Below are 19,075 nucleotides of genomic sequence, written 5' to 3' on the forward strand. Positions count from 1 at the left end.
CTAATCGCAATACCCAGAGGGCTAACCCTCCAAACCGGAAAGGGAGGGGAATGAAAGGGGCCTATGATGAAACCTTTTGCTAGTTCTTGGGATAGTAGTAAATCCACCGCATCCGGGTCCGATAAGGCTGACCTGAGGTTCGGGCATTCCCAAGACTCCTGGGGCATGGCTACTACACCCGTATGAAAACCAAAAGCCAAACCTTGGACCAGAAAGTTTACCAAATCTGGGGAGGGGTGGACCTGTAACTTACCCAAAAGGCCCTCTACATTAATCGGGGATAGTCATTGCTTAGGGAACAAGGTCCCCGGACACATGGTCTGGGGGTGGGCCCTATGACATTTAATGCATATGTGGAGAAGCTTGCACTGACTAAAATGGCAACCGTTAGCATTGAAATTGTTGCAGATCTGTGATCTGCCTAGAAATGAGATCGGTCTACCAAACTTATCATGGGGTTTGGCAAGTAGTTGACTAGGACGAAAAGGGGCGGACAAAGCAGCCGAGCTGGTGGAAGGGGGGTTGTCAATAACCGGACAAAGGTTAGCTGCATGTGCTGTGGACTGGCAATGCTGACACGCCGGAGTTTTGAGGCCTGCGAAATGCCTACAAAACAATTCCGTGTCTACTCTACTCCAGTCAGTCGCATAGTTAAATTGGGCAAGAGCTGCAGCTGCTTTGGCGGAAAATGACCTGTGGTAATCGTAAAACGCACTACCCCCATACTTATAGCCCAATTCTACCACTTTATATAAATATTGATCCAGCTCCTCCCTTCTGGACGGGAAGGCTGAACACAGGACATCCCTATACATGCTAAAGGCCAGGACAAATTCTGGGATAGATAACTTTTTGGCCAGCCTGGGGTCTTTTGCTTTTAGCACCACAGAAATGTCGCCACAGGAGAAGGCTTTATTTTCCGCCAGGTCATGGGAACTTAGGAGAAGGGAGACCAGGTTAACGTCTTTCCCTTCCAGGATATCCTTCCTCAGATTACCCTGGATAAAGTGAGCAGGGGAAATTGTAGGAGAAATGCCCGATGACATACCTGACCCTGCGGGCCCCGCGAGGGGTGGTCCCGGGCTAGGCAGGACCTGAACGGGGGGAAGGAGGTGCGGGATGGTAGCCGCCGGCTGGTTTTCTAGATTGGTTAGTCTCTCATGTAATGACGAGACCGATGCTACCAGTGAGGTAAGCATATCTCTCATTTGGGCCAGGTCCACGGAAGTGGACTGTCGCGGACTGGACCTAGTAGCAGGAGACTGGGGAGATGGAAATAGTAAGCGGAAAAGTTCCGCTTTCCTAGCGGAGGCCGAAAACGGAATGCCTCTCCTAGTTAATTCGGCCGTTAATCTTGGAATTGTCCATGCCCGGAGCGAAGGGGGGGTGGCGACGTCTGACCCTGGCGCAGGTGAGCAAGGCATGGAGGGCCTGTCCTCTTGGTCGGATTGGAACGACATACTAAGAACATAAGGAGAAGGAGCCTTATTAGAACCCCTACACCCAAGCACCTAACTAACTAACCACTAGCTAAACGAGCTCTGCGCTAGAGCGGGATGAAACGTAGGGGGCGGCCTAGCTAACTACCAGTGAGGCACGGATTACTAGCTCGAGTGACGTAACCTCCAAGCGAGGAGGGGAAATTGCCTCGGGGTGGGAGGGGTGGGCCAATAGCTAACGTACATGAGGCAGGCTGCCTAACCGATGTCGAAACGAGACTCTCTAATGCCTCCTAACTACTTTGCTGAAACATACTACCCCGGATAGGGTCCCCAAACCAGTTACCTTATCCTATGAATTCGCCGGGGAATCCAAGCTTCGACAACCGAAAACTGGCCTGAGATTGGGAAATGTCTAGGCCACCAATTTAACGCCGAACGAACTTGAGCACCTACAGCAGGTAAAATGCATAAACACGACCACATGACTGCGTGAACATGGTCTAAATATAACATGTTACCAGCGTATAACCATACGTTACCCTGGCCTGAACCCTCCAGAAACATAACCTGCTGTATACAGAAATGAACATAGTGAGAACACACCCAATAACACAATGACAAGCTGGGACATTGCGAGCAGTACAAAAACCCCCCGCAGGATCATCTGAAGTAGCCCACTCGCCTGCCTAAGCCCAAGTACCCTCCGGACAGTGATACAATGAATTAACCCTAAAACCACCAGAAAAGCGCTCCATGCCGTGAGACCATGAATCAGACTGATTAAAAGCAACAAGAGGGAGCTACCACAATAGAATTGGACTCACAACAAAACGCTGAAGTGAGGGTCCAGATAGGAGAACCGAAAGGAACACGTATTCGTAGGTGAGGTAAGTACCGTATGTCGAGTAGGAGGTTTAAATCCCTCCCTGTTGTTAGGAAGAAAAGAGGGGGTTAACACGTAGTTATGTATGCAGATCGCGTAAACCGAGTAGTAAGCCCCTAAAATGTGAATGCGATATCGATAACCGGTACATTCCCAGTTATAAGTATGCAGGAAAGAACGACATCCAAAAGAGTATTCCACATCCCCAAAATTATATTACGAAGGTGAGTGTAATGATACTGCGATTGAAAAGATGTAAAATCACAACCGAAACTGAATACAACAAAAGGAACTCCCAGTAAAAGGTACTGCTTAATTTGTAGAGAGAACTGATTATGCCTTACAAACAGCACCAAATTAAATTGAAAAACCACCAGTAGATGGCGGTGTGTGACCGTAATATGCAATAGACCAGACTCGTAGTGTAAGTTGGTAATGGAAAAAATAGCAATATTAGTCTGACAATCGGTCAGCAGAGGGCAGCAACGAAGAGAAGAAAACGATAGAAACATACGACCTGAACCGAAGGAGGGCTTCTGATGTTAACAGGAACGACGGAACCTGCTAGGACTGACAGCTTCCTAACCGCCTGGCAGAAACACCGCCGGATTGCTGAGAGGAACCGCCGCCGGGACCGAAACGCCGCCGGGACTGAAGCGCCGCCGGGACCGAACGCCGCCGGGCACGAAAACCGCCGCCGGGAACGAAAACCGCCGCCGAGACAAAACCGCCGCCGAGACAAAAACCGCCGCTGGGAGAAAAAACTGCCGCTGGAACAAACCGAAGTGCCGCGATGCACGTGGGAATCACCTTCCGTACAGCGTCCACAACGTCAGACGCTGAAACGTAATTTAGAGCAGGAGAGGCGATGGTTAAGTACCCATAGCCCCTCCCACAACTACAGGCTAATTTACATTAGCCTTAACATATATCCGTCATTTTTCACTTTTTTGCAAGATGAGAGCATTCATGTGAAGCGTCACTTTCACGGTGTGACTTTGTAACGTTAATTTAGAAAGTAGCCAGATGGGTTCTAAATTTCTAGTTTCCCTAAGCCAAAAGATTTAGGGGGAGCCCATCAGAACCGTCAATGATAAAAAACAATTATACATGTGGTATCAAAACCTGAAGTTTGTTGAGGATTCTGTCACTCATCCCAAGTATCCCCACATCCTATGAAATTGCCAGTAGCATTAGTTTTTTGTCACTGGAATTGATCTGCTGATACTTATTTAAAATCTTGATCTCACAGAAGCAGAAGACACTTTTTTCTCAAATCATTTATTCAATCAGACTTTTCACTATGTTTTCTTACATCTTTGATTTACATTTACATTGTTGTGGTTGCACGATACAGACAAATAAAAATAAATAATTTTATTGAACCTGAGAGTAGCCTTATACACCGAGCACATGACAGCCCAACAGTCCACTGTTTGTGCTTCCGGGTCATACAATCTATCACAGATCAGTCTGTTTAGGCCCATTTGTCATATAACATTCCACTGGCTAAGCATTCCATATTGGCACATCTGTAATAAAGACGTTCCCATTGGTAGAGCTTCTGGGCTGTAAACTAGAGCTGAACGTATTGGTAATATAACATACACGGGCATAGCTTCCGGGTCGCACTCTATAGAGGAGTCCACAATGGGTAACACATGATATGTCTTCTGAAATCATACATTTGCAGTGAGCTCATTTTTAATAAAACGCACCAACCTAACTATGCTACATGACATTCCACAGCAGAAAAAGGTGAGGTGTTTCTGTATAATACATAGTTATTTCGGGGAGATTTCTTGTAGGTTAACTGGAATCTTCAGTCAAAGGTGAACCCTTCAATTTGGCTTTTGACAGAGACATGCTTTTGGGACCGGAGATGGGAGATTCAGAAGGAGACTCCGTGGCTAGTAACAAGAGCATACAGGAGCTGAAATGTTTTACCTCGCCTGCTCCCAATTTAATGAGCAGATCTCAGTTTTCTTAGACTTCACAACAAGCGGGAGACTCCTGAAGAGTGGTGACCCCAACCAACTGTCCCCGCATGGTCTGCGAGCTCGAAGAGGTGATCTAGAAGAATATACAAAATTACTTTTTCTTAAAAAACAGAAGGCATGACACACGACCCTCATCTCACTATCCACCTCCCTCCAATCTACAGGTTACAGATTGCTTTATTTGTGAAAGTATGTGTATGTTTTACGCCGCCCATCCCTGTCACTATCCTATTCATACAAACATATGTTCAAATATATATTAAATATGACTTTGTAGTGGATTAACAATGTCACCACAATGAAAATAACTAATACACTGCACAAGATCTCTGTGTTAGCTATTAACCTTGACCAAGACGTAATCCCCGGGCTGGACTCGGATTCCATTCTGTTCGGAAGAGGCTCCGGCTGCTTGTGTGTCGGTGAAAATCACTTTTATGTTTCCATCATTCCTCCCGCAGAGCTCTGTCGGCGACCGTTTACTGGGCTACAAAACAAAGGATTAGTTCAGGCACGACGAGCAGGTCAGTTGGCAGCAAATCCGGTTGGGACTCAAATACATGCTTTGCGTATAAATCACAGAATCGTCCATGTACGTCCCACACGCAAAAAACTCATACAATTCCCAATATTAAAAAGCAAGGCTGTAGTATAAACACAGTGCTGAAGTCTTTATTGCAAACTTCCCATTAATTTTAGTACGCTAATTCTATGCATGCCAATTAAAAGTCAATGGTGAGCTTACTCCTTCAACGAGCACAAGCTGCGTGCTGCCTACAGCTCTCTGGTTCACCCTGGTGGCTTCCTCCCTAAAGACCGAAATGAGCTCTTCAAGTCTTCTTTTCTTCACTTCTGGAGGAACGTCATCCACCAGTCTATGATATGCATTTGTTTTCTAGTAAAAAAAAAAATAAAAATAAAAAATAGTAACTTATTTTGTTTCCATACAAACAAACTGTAGTCACAAAAGCTTATCTAATATACCTTTCTCATACTGTACGCAAACAGAAAAGCCGTGTTGTATGAGACTTCGCGTAACAGGGACAAGGTCTGCTGGTGATCTTTCTCTGATTCCTGGCAAAAACCCGCAATAAAATCACTGCTGAGACTAACGCCTGCCATAGAAACAAGTGTAACAATAAATACCCTGTAGGCCTTTGTAATGCAGCATTACAAAACATTCTATAAAATCATTTTAGGAAAACACCAATAATTATAGGTGAGAATACCTGCAAATAAAACATGTCTTCTGACACAAGCTTGTACACAAGGCACCAAAGTTTTAAGTGACTCTGTGCTAAAGTAAACAAGCTACTTACCAGGTATACATTGCCGAATGTTCTGTATCAGATCCAGGTAAGCTTCCCTGGTGTATCTTTAAATGAAAAATGTTTACTCACAGCTTAGAACATACATGAAATTTGTATAAAATGATTCTATTTAAAAGCATGAAGTCTTCGCATTCATCTTCGGGAAGGGAAAAACGTCATTCTCCGACGGTTTTCTAGCCTACAATGTCCGTAAGAGCAGCTGCCCCTTCCCATTCTTTAGTGTGAATGGGAGAGGGCAGCTGCTTTTCATTGGTTGATGCCAGGCGAGCCCCCTGCCGGTGACCAATAGAGTCGCTCTTGCGGACCTTTAAATCCTGGCGCGATCCTGTGGATTCTCGTATAAACCCCTGCTATCATACAGAAGACTTAAGATAGGCTAGAGGCAGTGACTTGTGGGGGGGGGGGGGGCTGGGAGATTAGCTAGGAGATATTTAGGGATTTTGTGGAAAATGTCTAGAAAAGGAAGTTAGAAGCACTCACCCTCTACGCATTGTCTGTAAAACACTATTACTTCCACTCTGTGCTGGGATGTGAATTTGTTTGCAAATATTCTTTCGATCACAAATTAACTGTAACACCTGTAAAATAAGTCATTCCTCAAAAAAACATGCAAGTCAATAGTAGTTTTTAATACACTGAAGTCACTTATTGATGAACAACTTGCATTCTAACTGCATTGGTATAGCCCAAGTACATGTACAATAATCTAAAAGAAACATTAAAAATGTTATTCCTCGTGAGCATCCTGGCTGTAATATTGTCTTGAAAATAATTTAATGCATTTCATCACAGATAGCCAAAGGATCTATTTATAAGAGCTGTATTCACAAGGCTTGATTGGGTAATTCCTTTTCCCTTTACGCTCCTAAAAGGGTGTTGGCTATGAAATGCTGTACCTCATCAGGGAAATCTTTTGGATGTGGAGAAGTAAAACGTATCCTCATCTCTGGATTGATTCTTGAGACTTGATCCAGGAGATCAACAAAGCGCAGTCCTCCTTTTTTCGGTCGGTAGATTGTGCTGAAGCCGCGGCTTAGTTTAGAGGCTGCTGGAGCGCTGAATGGGACCGAAGAGCTGTCCAGGTAGCTGTTAACATTCTGTCCCAGTAAAGTCACTTCTTTAATGCCCTGCGTGTATTGAGAATAGACCCCCAAATAAGAAAAAAAGGAGATTTGCGTCTAGGTTTTACATAACAAAAGTCCCTTAAATTTATTAACCAACCCATAAATATACAAAGGGCTAAAATGGAGTAAAAGGTGAGTTTAACGCCACCACTGCTCATCCAAGTCACAAGGATGACTGCCCTTGAGGAATAACACTTGGTTGCCATATCTGGATCCTCTGGAGATGGCAGCCTCCAGCAAAACACAGAGGGACTTAAAGTTCCCGAAAATCTGGATTAACATGGCTCTATACACGCTGTTTTATATGTTAATCAAAATGCATGGGAAATTTGTGAAGCCGAACAGCTGTGTTTTCACACACAAGATGTGATAACATCCTATATGCCTTAAAACAAGATGGAATCAGACAAAGACAATCGTTTAACCTGATCAGACAGCATTTGGACCTCCTGCAGGATGGAATGAACTGGCCGGCTCCTCTCCCGTCCGCGGGTAAAAGGTACAATACAGTAAGAACACATGTTGTCACAACCACGCATGATGGAACTATGGGCAAGAAAACATGGAATGGTTTGTGAACTAAGTAGATTAATTCATTCCATTTTAATTTCATTCCAATTCCATTTTAGGATTTCTTCTATACTTTTTTTGTCTCTCTCTCTCTCTCTCTCTCTTTGTAGGGTGATCTGATAACATGCTTGACTGTCATCCATTAAATTCACCTTTATACCAATTTCAACACACCACAGATTTGCAGGCAGACACTGAATATTCAAACTAACATGGAGACAGGTGAGGGGAGCTGGAACTCAAATATTCAGAATGAACTCACACAAAAGCAGAGATGTTATTTGCAGAGGTTTGTATAGGCATAATGTCGGCGTACGTCTCGTCAAAAGAAAGAAGTACATTAGCTGCCTGCTGCCCAGTTTCTGCCACCGCGAGAAGACGAGGGAGATCCCTGTAAGCATCAGGGCCAGCCAAAATGTCTACCAGCTTCTCCTTCTGTAGGATCTCCTCTTTTAACCGCTCCGCCATGCATCCTAGAGATCAAGGGATCAAAATGAATACAGGCTAGGCAAATTACAGCAACTATGCCTGAATCCCTGACTGTAAAGACGGTGTTCCATGCTTAAAACATGTAAACAATCAAACATGGAACACTTTACCTAAAATTCCTATCTTCATTGGACCTTTCGACCTGCAGCGTTTTCTCTTTAGAGCACAGAGCTGCTGGAGCCGGTTCCAGACAGTCTGTTCAGCTTTTTCCCTGACGTTTAAAAAAAAATTAACTTTCAGATTAAAAAGAAAGGAAAATCATTATTTTACTACATTTCTGAATATTGGACGTTGTGTTAAGTTGTCCAGCTCCTAAGGTTTTCAGAGATTGTTTCACAGGTGTACGTCTCAGTGCCCACTGTCATTGATGAAACACAACGGAGAAAAAAAGAAACAAAGGTCTGTCCTATGGAAGGCAGAAATGTTTTTGCTACTTGCCACAAGACCACCAGCTACTGCTCCCCTAGATCCCTATCCAGCCCCCTGGTCCAGATAGAAAAAGAGGAGATCGCAGCCCATACCTATGACACCAAAAAGCAGTTATAAGTTACCTCACAGAGCAAGTGACAAGCAGGATCACATCAGCCTTAAAAAAAGGAAAAAGCACAAGTAGATAAGAATTAAATATTATAAAGTCCTTCAAAAGAACAGTCACTCCTACATAATAGTCTTAGAATATGAGAATGCATTGAGAATTGCATTAACTGAAGCACCACTCACCTCTCCTGCTGAGTAAGTTCTAACATAGCCGCTTTTCTGTAAGACTGACCAGGCAATTTCTGTGTCATTAACATTCATCTGACAGCCATAGGTCTCCAAATACACTAAAATACATAAATATGATACTACAGGCTGCCAGAGCAGGGGAGAGATTCATGAGCAAGTGTAAAATGACGGTTCCGATTCAGGATATACTTCAAGAAAGGAAAAGAAAAAAAAAAGGTTTTAAATGAAATTAGATATTCTTAATAAACTGTGTCCTATGTCCTCTAATACACATGATAGCTGCATGGTCCCTTTACATTTTCATGGTGTCTCTATTGCAACTGGAGCATCTGCCTCACATCAGTGCTTCATTTTTCTTTGAGAATTCATGTTAAGTTACTCACTTTAGTTTTTATTTAGTGGGACTCTCAGGGACAAACCGTCCTTTTAAAAATTAGTGACAGCGTACATATTAAAGGTAAGGGGATAACAGGAAAAAGAACGCACAGAACCACATTGGTATATTCAGAAAATGAGCTTATTTGACCAGCAGAAGGCATAGTCCTCAAGCAACCAGCATCAGACACACACCTTTGTTGTTCACAGACAGTGAAGCACTAGATGTGATATATGGAGGGGGATCCTCCTCAACATGGGGAGAAGTTTCAGCAGGAGGGGTGTTCTTAGCTAAAAACTCTTTTAGGTTGGGTCCTGCAGCCAGCCTCGAGGAGAATTCTTCTTTTCGGTTTACGGCTTTCATTGCAGTTGTGCTGTTGGAAGAAACACGTCTTCGGGGCAGCCGAAGCATAGCCTTCCGGAAAAGCCTGAACATTTTCAAAGCTTCCATGACTCTGTGCAGGGAAGAACGAATGAGAAAAATAATAATATTAAATGTCATATTTAAGACTCTTATAACTAACGCAGCATTAGGTGCATCCTACCCTGCCTAGAAGGCAAATTATTAAACATTTTTCCATATTTAAAATCCCAAGCGACACAAAAGCCGACCCCGATACGTTGTTGCCATTAAAAAAAAAATGTATCTGCCAAAGCTTATTTTCCATACATGCTAGAGCCCCTAATTAACTAAAATGGAACAAAATCTTTAATTAGGACATCCGCATATAATTTTGCATACGTCAATGTAAATGTTTCACCCCAAGTTATTTTATAGGATTATATTTTTTGGGGGAGTAATGATGGGTTTCAATTATCCATTCCTTTTTTCAGAATACACAACTGGTTGTAAATATTTGATTATATTTTATTTTTTAAGCATGAATCTTATGTATGTACACACTGTACTATATATATATATATATATATATATATATATATATATATATATACATACATACATACACACACACATATATATATATATAACTTTTAAACCTACTTGATAATATTTTTTATTTTGAAGCACAGGGTTATGTATATAAAAAATGGGTAAAATACTATACCCTTATTATAAACGAATTATTGAAATTTGATGTTTGTTAATGTCATTTTGGTTAAAATGATTAACTTATTTAAAATCAATAATTTACGATAGTATGCAGTGCTTTTACAAACACCGCTGAAACTCCAGGCAATAGCTGCTGAGAGAGGGCATTACATCGCCAATGACACAAGCCTGGATGTTTTATTTAGATTGAAAGAGCATAAAATGCTGTTAGCCATGCACAACCCTATATGCCTGCATATTAATTAACGCAAAGCAGGAAAATATCTGCAAACGTGTAAGTCACTGACTTAAATGAAATAATGTACATGGAATGATACGTATTAACCCCATGAGTGCCAATGGCACAGTGCCTTAGCTCTTGGTAACCAAAAGACATAATGCTAATATACCTAAGAGTATCAATGGCATAAATAAACAATAAAGTGCTGTTCGGAAGGACAGAAACGTCGCCTTTTTTTTTTTTTACAGAAAAGAACAAAAAAAAATGCCAGACACAAACAGAACCAGGTGCGGGGAACGACCTGAAAACGTACACAGGAGATCCACAACACGCTTTATACCAGCAACGAAGGCGGAAGTGGAGGGATAGAGGCGGCTGCGAGGCGAAGAAGCAGCTGAGGGTCACGGCGCCATCTGCTGGCCGGATGTAGAATGGTTGCAATTAATCGAGACTAGAATATTTATTTTTAAAAAAAAGCCAAAAGAATACAACTAGGGAACATATTAAAAGTGGACAAGTCACTTGGCTATCTGTTATGTTAATAATAATAATGTGATTATTGTTTAAACCCCTTGTTTTTATGTTGAAATATTGCATTTATATGTATATATATATGTATATATTTATATATATGTATATATTTATATATTATCATGCAGACAATGCATAAATAAGAATAAAATCACAGACATGTCATATGCAGTTCTGGTAAAGTGACAGGAATTATTATTATTATTATTTGTTGTTCTGTACAATGGGTAGACAGGACATGACAGGTAGTAAATACCATACACATTTAATTTATGGAAACAACAGTGAGGATGGCCCTGCTCAAAGGAGCTTACAATCTAGAGGTATCTAGCGGTATCCTATGTCCATGTTAAATAGTAGATAGACAGTTTTTTAATTGGTTTATAAGAATATCTGGGCATCAGAAGTCCTTTATCATTAACATTCCTCATAACATCTCAGAAGAACATCTCAGAAGACAACACCACCGCCGCATATGGAATATCCTATCATAGTATTGTTTTCACATTATTTATAAACCTACATAAACCAAGGGATCTTCTTCCTTCTACAAGGACCTGTGGACTTTATAAAAGATCAGTGTAGGGAGGAATGAATCTAGAAATGTCCAATGTGTTAGGCTATTCAACTTATTTTCTCATGACCTTATTACATTTCAAACATTGTGTAATTAAAAAAAACCTCGGAATTGACACGTTGTCATGGTTTTTTTTAATGGTTTCATAATATATAGGCGATAAGTGTGGAATCGATTTCTGGAGTAGGATTCAATGAGGTGTCTAGAACAACCTTCATGGATATTCTTCCTTTCAAAATCTCTGGAAGATGGTCCAAAGAACGATAATGTTTGGCCCTAGGCTGACACATGGACATAACTGAGGTTATGTCCGTGGAGATGCAGGCGAAAAAAGAAGAGAGAAATGGGAGAAGAACAAGGAGATGAAAAAGAAAATGCGAGACACAGAAGCAGAAGGGCTTGGCAGAGAAGGTGGGGAGACGTTCAGAGAGAGTAGAAGAGGCCGCGAAATTTGGATGAAATTTGGATTTCCTCCATTTTGTTGTGGGTCTGGAATTGACGATATTGACATACGTATATTTACCAAAATATAGATCATGGAGAGCTCTGTATAAAAGGTAAACTAACGTTCCATTAGGTGTAAGAGTGATGGGACCCTTTCTCAAACTTTGTTACATAGTTACTGATATGTAACACTTTTTGTTCCAAACAATATTTTAATGTGGATTGTCAATAATTTGCACAGATGATATCATGTGTGTTGATTTGTTTCAATGATTTGTTTTAGATGTCATGTTTGGGGATGCTCTGTCATGGCAGTCCTGAGAATCAAAACCCAGGACAGGCAAGTGCCACGACACAAACATCATGTTTTTGGGGATCTCAATATAAATAGCCTAGAGGAGACAAATAAGAGAGGATGTGATAGAAACATTTAAATACATAAAGGGATTCAATGATGCTAGCTAGTGGAGAAGTAGAGGGATGCCACCGTTACTAGAAAACAACGATGTCAAGGCTGAGCACTGTGATGTCATCACTGTCAGGTTCTAAAGGCTCTTCGGTTAGTTTCTCACTTTGACTCCGGTGACTGTGAAGATTGGCAGCCTCTGGATATTTGGTAAGTGGATGAAGCCATCAAACTGGTAAAAGTAGAGCAATCAGTAGCCACTTATAATAAAACATAAAAGCCAGAAAGTTGGGCAACATACAGAGCTAAATAGGTTTATTTGAGAAAAGGGAGAAACATTTAGTAGAACATGTTTCAGGCTTAGGACATATTTGAAACAAATTTCTATGCTAAATGTCTTAATTGAATTTATATTGGGTTGGGTTTCAGGGAAAGGTATAAGATGATCGTTGTTGACCCAATGTCCGATACCCAAATGACCATGGAAACAAGGGTTAATAAACCTCTTTACCAGCATAGGATATTTAATAGGATATTACACGTATATGAAGTTGTGTTTAAAATGGCAGAATTGGGTATTTTACATACGGCAGCACTGGTTTTAGAGACAGCTTGATGTCAAAGCCCGTTGTAATTTAAGATTAATTAAAAAAGAGGTCATGATGTAACAATGAAACATTGTAAATGATGTCAATGTAAAAATAAGGACTAAGTGAGGGAAACATTCAATAGATGTTTACTGGGATTTTATGGGGAATCTTTCATGTGATTGTTTAAAAGTCTAATTGGATCTCATTATTTACAGATTTCGAAAATGGCGGAAACTTTTATTTTAAGAAGTTTGCGTGGAATGGTAAGTGAATTTAAGCCTTTTACAGTCCAAAACGGATCCATGGGGGCAGTACATCGGCCATATAGTACATCTGATCACAACAGGGTAATAAATAAACTGTTCGGGCCTCTGCCCCAGGAAAGGGCTGGATCCAATAACTTGAGATGCATCGGGGGGGTTTAGGTGGGACTCACTTATGGTGGAAACAATGTGATAAGGGTAAGAATTATTGACATCAATATGTTTTTTTCTCTTTTCTCTGCAGGCTCGTGAATATATTCAGGTAACTGTCAGTATATTTTATATTAAAGTATTAATAATGATCTGCGTCTGTGATCGGGGTTATTGATCCAGCGACTAACGGTCCGCTTCCATCCAACCGGCTCCTATCCTTTATATGTAACGGGCCGTCACCGGCAAAGGGGCTTCAGCGACTGCTAATGGCAGAGACCTCGCCGAAATGAGACGTCCATACAATACCGTATATAATTATCATATTCTGTGTAACAGTTATCCTTTCTATCTTGAATGTCATCGACGTAACTAATAACGTGTTTCCTGTATATTTGTTTTTAATAATTTGCTTTCTCACAATTCCTCATTGCTTTTTTCACAGATTAAGACAAAAAATATTAAAACATGTAAGTATACTTTCTTTGAATCATCACTCCTACATAACCCTTTAGGTGACAGAAAGTCACAGTAAGTGCCCCTATATACATTATGGAATCCACAGAGGTGCAATATATATAATATAATATATTTATATATAGTATGACTGTAAGCCTAGTATTAGGTCCCCTTATTCTTCTATTGCAGTTAATTTTAATTCCATTGTTAAAACTTCCCAAAGTTTAATGACAACAATAAAGGCTAATAAAAGTCGGATATTTTATTTGTAAAAGTATTAGGATCTTTCTCACCCTTCTGATTATTGTATCTGTTTTTATTCCTCAGATTTCAAATCCCCAGAAGAATTGTAAGTAGATATTGAAATATTTAAGAAACTTATTAAATTAGGTGTATTTTATAGCAACATTTGGCTATTTCAGAAATATCTAAACAGAGGTGTTTTTTTTATTATTATCACAGTGAAGAATATGTCAATAAAATACGAAGACGTAAAGAACACCTGAAGGTCATGGTAAGATACATCATGATAAGGATCTTGGGGGACATCGTGTTGGTTGAGTGGAAACCATAAACCGGAGATCTTTTTTTTTTTGCTAAATGTCTCTTTTCTTGCAGAAAGAAGAATTGACCGAAGTTCTCGAGGACGGTGAGTGTCTAATATAGAAAAGTTAGTAACTAATTGTTATAGAAAAGGTAAAATAATCAGGTGTAACGAGCCGGGCACCAGCTTATCTTCCAATACCTGTATAAGGTAAAGTGACAAAATACTAAAGTAACCATTTTATACCAAAAGAATTCAATCCAATTAATCTGCCCTGCACACCGGCAAAAATGAGCATAATTGGTCTTTTTAATCGTTATTCCCATGATATATTCAGTAAGGCAGAGAGATGATAGAGCGGCAGATAAATAATGTTTACGATGCTTTTATCTTGGAAATAAAATGTCTTTACTAACGTTCTTGTTAATGTTTTCTTTTTTTTTTAGTCATCCGTCAACAGCCAACAATTTTCACGTACTACCTGTACATATTAATGAGGTAAACGAACTTTTCTTTCCGTATTATTTTATCATCCACGAAGTCAAAATCTTTTGAGAAATTATCATTTTTAACAAATGTATATTTTACTCTATGTATTAATAATGAATTACTTTTATATATATAAAACTAAATACAGTCAACATTCTCCTAAATGCTTTCCTTGTTTTAAACTTGCTTATTTTTTTTGAATGTTTTAGGAAAAAAAAAAAAGGAAAAAAAATATTACTGTTTCTAAAGGTGTATTTTACTTACTTTCTCTCTCTTTTTTGCAGGAGCGTTTAGAAGAGAGCGTTCAATGCTGCATTTATGGATCCTTAACACGTTAACATGTTGGGATTGTTGTTATGTTATCAAATAAAATTGTAAAATGCCATAATTTGGGGATTTTCTGCCTTTTATGTAACGTGCACATACATAACCACTCAGGTTTCCTCTTGGCCCACATGGTGGACGTTATTTGGTTAACCCATCCGGTTGTCCTGATCACTTCTCTGGTCTCCATGGGCATGTGTATAGCATCATGTGTGTTCACATCTCTGTCACCGCACCTCTGCCAATTTAGATCAGAATGTTAACCAACTTCTGAAGTGCAGCCACCATCTTGGTTCCTCTGTCCGCCATTACAAACACAGTCATAAAAGCAGGCCATGTGCACAGGAACCAAGTTCTTCGAATTGGGGGAGGACGTTCTAATGGTGATTATTACCTGCCCTGTGGTCACAGTTGGATCAATTCACTGAGGAGCGGACTATTCACGAAAAACCCACTGACCAGACTCAATGGAGGTTGTATGTCTGCGCAATAATGATGGCTGTGTGCGAGGGCCTGCGACTTTAACCCAGGCTCAATTCAGATGACGTATGCAAGTTCAAGAATTGACATGCCCTCGTCTAATACTCATAATATCCCCATTCTTCGCAATACGCATTCACCTAAGAAAAAAAGTTAAATAAATATTAAATAAAAGAAACAACGGTCCCTGGGACCTCCTATTAAACAATGTGAGTCAATGATTGTCCATCCCCCCAGCATGGTTGGTTGGGGTAAATAAATTAATCTGGATTCTAGGGTGCCCTATAACTCCCCTTTACCTTTTTAGGGACTAAAAAGGGATAAATATTTCTAAAATTAAACTTTAGGAGGCACAGACCCCAAGTGGATCTAAGGGAGAGCATCTGAGCGAATGTGTATGTTGAAGTATTTGTGTGTATAACTAAGCAAGGAAAATGGAAATACAACAAAGCAGGGAATCAGCGCCCACCCCACAAACACTAGTTAAAAACGCATATTATAAGCATACGGGCTTTGTCATTAAGGGGTTAAAGCGTTGGAGAGCATTTGGCATTGTTAAGTAGAGTCAGTGACCATGATTAGATGGTTGATTAGAAAGCCAGAATGATAACCTCTAAAAGATGAGGGACATATGGCGCTAAGTAGGTTCACTCGGGAACTAAATGCAACCGAAGGAAGGTTTAATAGAATAAACGTAAGGGGTGAAATATCTCAATGCTAAAAGATGTTCTTGTATTTTTATTGGGTTATGGTTCAGGAAAAGATATAAGATATCTGGTCTTGCCTTACGAATAAATGATATAAATGGGTTATGTTCTCCACCCAAAGTCTGATATGCCAAGGTCCATGGAAACAAAGGTTAATGAACTAATTACCAGCATAGGCAGCCACCATAACAAGTGCTGGTTGAAATGGTTGGGCATGTACACAAGAGTAGGGCTGCAACTAACGATTATTTTCATAATCGATTAGTTGGCCGATTATTTTGTCGATTAATCGATTAATCGGATAAAAAAATGAATGTAAATTTTTCATTTATTTAAAATAATTTAATAAACAAACGATGTTAAATACAAACGCAGAATAAAAAAAACTTTGATAAAATGCATTTCTTGTCTTTATTTCCCAACCAGCCCCCCCAATTTATGCACATTTGAGCCCAGGCTTGCCAAGCTGCCTCCCAGACATGCCACGCTGCCTCCCAGACATGCCACGCTGCCTCCCACAAATGCCACGCTGCCTCCCACATATGCCACTCCACGCTGCCTCCCAGACATGCCACGCTGCCTCCCACATATGCCACTCCATGCTGCCTCCCAGACATGCCACGCTGCCTCCCACATATGCCACGCTGCCTTCCACATATGCCACTCCATGCTGCCTCCCACATATACCACTGTGCCTGATACGCCTTATACCCCCTGATACACCACTCCATCCTCCCCAGACATGCCACGCTGCCTCCCAGACATGCCACGCTGCCCTCCCCACATATGCCTTATATAATGTATATGCCTTATACCCCCAGATATGTCACTCCGTCCTCCCCAGATATGCCTTATACACCCCAGATATCTCATAGTCCCCTCATAGAGTCACAGACCCGTTCAGAGCACACTGACACCATACTTTTATAAATAAGCACTGGGTTAATCTTCACTGCCCCCAGGATTTAGATTCCCTTTAGTCTGCCCCCCTTTATCTCTAACTGCACCTTAAGTTAACTTTATTAAATTAACCCTCAGTCCTCATCATTAAATTAACCCTAAACACCCCATTAACCATAACTACCCCTAAATTAACTCTAAATACCCCATCAAAACAACTACCCTAAATTAACCCTAAACACCCCATTAACCATAATTGCCCCTAAATTAACCCTAAACACCCCATTAACCATAATTGCCCCTAAATTAACCCTAAACACCCCATTAACCATAATTGCCCCTAAATTAACCCTAAACACCCCATTAACCATAATTGCCCCTAAATTAACCCTAAACACCCCATTAACCACAGCATCCCCTAAATTAACCCTAAAGACCCTGTCAACCACAACAGCCCCTAAATTAACCCTAAACACACCATTAACCACAACTGCCTCAAATTAACCCCAAACACCCCATTAACCGCAGCTGCTCCTAAATTAACCCTAAACACCCCATTAACCATAGCTGCCCCTAATTAACCATAAATGCCCCTAAACACCCCATTAACCATAACTGCCCCTAAATTAACCCTAAACAACCCATTAACCATAACTGCCCCTAAATTAACCCCCACCTCCCCTAACTTTCAGTAGCCCAAATATTAATTTTATACTTACAGTTAGATGAGTGTCACAGCCATGTGGTTCTTGCCTTCTTTGAGAAGGAAGGGGCAGGGCCAGTTGTCACAGTGATTACAGGGAGGGACTGGTAAGTAGGAGCTGCTGCTGTGAGACGGTGAGTCAGACTAAACGGATTATATAATGAGGGGTATTTTTCAGAGCGTTTGCTCTGAAAAAACCCTCATTTTATAATCGATAATAATCGATTCAACTAATCGATAATGAAATTCGTTGGCAACGATTTTCATCATCGATTATTATCAATTTTATCGATTAGTTGTTGCAGCCCTACACAAGAGTCACCAGAATGTCCTACAATTAGTCATTACCTAACTATATATAGATAACGAAAAGGATACTGCTGTGTGTGAAGATTTATGGACAGTTTTATCATTCATAATGACTTCTGTTAAGTCCCACTGATGGGTTCCACAAACTATTTCTTAGCCCCTTTTGAATGTATTTCTCTGGGGCAAGTGGAGAATGACCCACCATCTGGTAAGCAAGCAGTTTTATTACAATATGATACATGGTAATACATAGTTGTCATAAATAACAATAACAATAACAATAACGTCAGGCCTTCAGGAAGATCCAGAACAGCAACATAATATTTTTCAATGGTAATATCTCGAAAACTATCAGAATCTCACGAATAAGTCCAATATTTTATTTTGAGCCGCTTGAAACTTTACTGCTTGGGTTGTTGTAGGAACTCCTGGAAGAGCTCTGTCGTACGGAACTAACAAATTCTATAAGTTCTTTCCTAACCTGTTTGCCAACCAGCACATATATAATAGGGTTTAAGCAGCTATTAGTATAGGCAATGCTGAAAAGTAAAGGCATAATCATATAGACTTTTTTCATTAGGTCAAACTCCATACTTCGACCACACGCCAGTAACATGAGTTGCCCTACAACCAGTGGTGTCCACGTTAGGAAGTAGACCACCACCACCGTCACTGTAATCTGATACAGTCTAGAAGACTTTTCTCTTTGAGATTTTCTAACCTGCAAGATAATTATTACATTGGAAATCAGGATTGTGCAGAGAGGGATAATGTAACCGATGACTAAGAGAGGTAAGATAATACTCTCTGTTATATGCATCATTCTATTCCATACATCGAGGGTCACGTCAGTAAAACAGTCATTGCCAAAGCATTCTGGGATTTCAAATGTAATTGCCGGAAAGCTAAAAAATGGGCCGCCTGGATCGTCAAACATTGTCCTGTTCAAGCCCCAAACCCCTGTAGT

At 40.5% G+C, this 19,075-nt stretch overlaps 1 protein-coding gene across 1 annotated transcript; it reads right to left on the bottom strand.

Annotated features, from left to right (window-relative positions):
- Window positions 1-3,303: 3,303 nt before the first annotated feature.
- On the bottom strand, window positions 3,304-10,577 carry CDK5RAP1 (CDK5 regulatory subunit associated protein 1). Its single transcript, XM_053453906.1, has 14 exons — window positions 10,546-10,577; window positions 9,136-9,395; window positions 8,560-8,663; window positions 8,391-8,425; window positions 7,950-8,050; window positions 7,613-7,823; window positions 7,206-7,326; window positions 6,553-6,783; window positions 6,137-6,234; window positions 5,645-5,700; window positions 5,310-5,440; window positions 5,071-5,220; window positions 4,672-4,812; window positions 3,304-4,398 (listed from the first exon to the last, which is right to left on the bottom strand). The coding sequence occupies exons 2-14, from the start codon at window positions 9,389-9,391 to the stop codon at window positions 4,312-4,314; spliced, it is 1,722 nt and encodes a 573-aa protein (XP_053309881.1). The 5' UTR covers window positions 9,392-9,395; window positions 10,546-10,577; the 3' UTR covers window positions 3,304-4,311.
- Between the last annotated feature and the right edge of the window lie 8,498 nt (window positions 10,578-19,075).

This window comes from Spea bombifrons, chromosome 13, assembly GCF_027358695.1.
Source record: "Spea bombifrons isolate aSpeBom1 chromosome 13, aSpeBom1.2.pri, whole genome shotgun sequence".
Classification (NCBI taxonomy): Eukaryota; Metazoa; Chordata; class Amphibia; order Anura; family Pelobatidae; genus Spea; species Spea bombifrons.

Bases quoted from the DNA above. Each gene is read 5' to 3' on its own strand.
- CDK5RAP1 (XM_053453906.1), bottom strand. From the start codon at position 9,391: ATGGAAGCTTTGAAAATGTTCAGGCTTTTCCGGAAGGCTATGCTTCGG. The intron at 7,327-7,612 runs GTGAGTTCATTC...TCTTGCCCATAG, and splicing joins AATAACATCTCTGCTTTTGT to TTCCATCATGCGTGGTTGTG. The intron at 4,399-4,671 runs GTTAATAGCTAA...ATATTCTTCTAG, and splicing joins GGGATTACGTCTTGGTCAAG to ATCACCTCTTCGAGCTCGCA.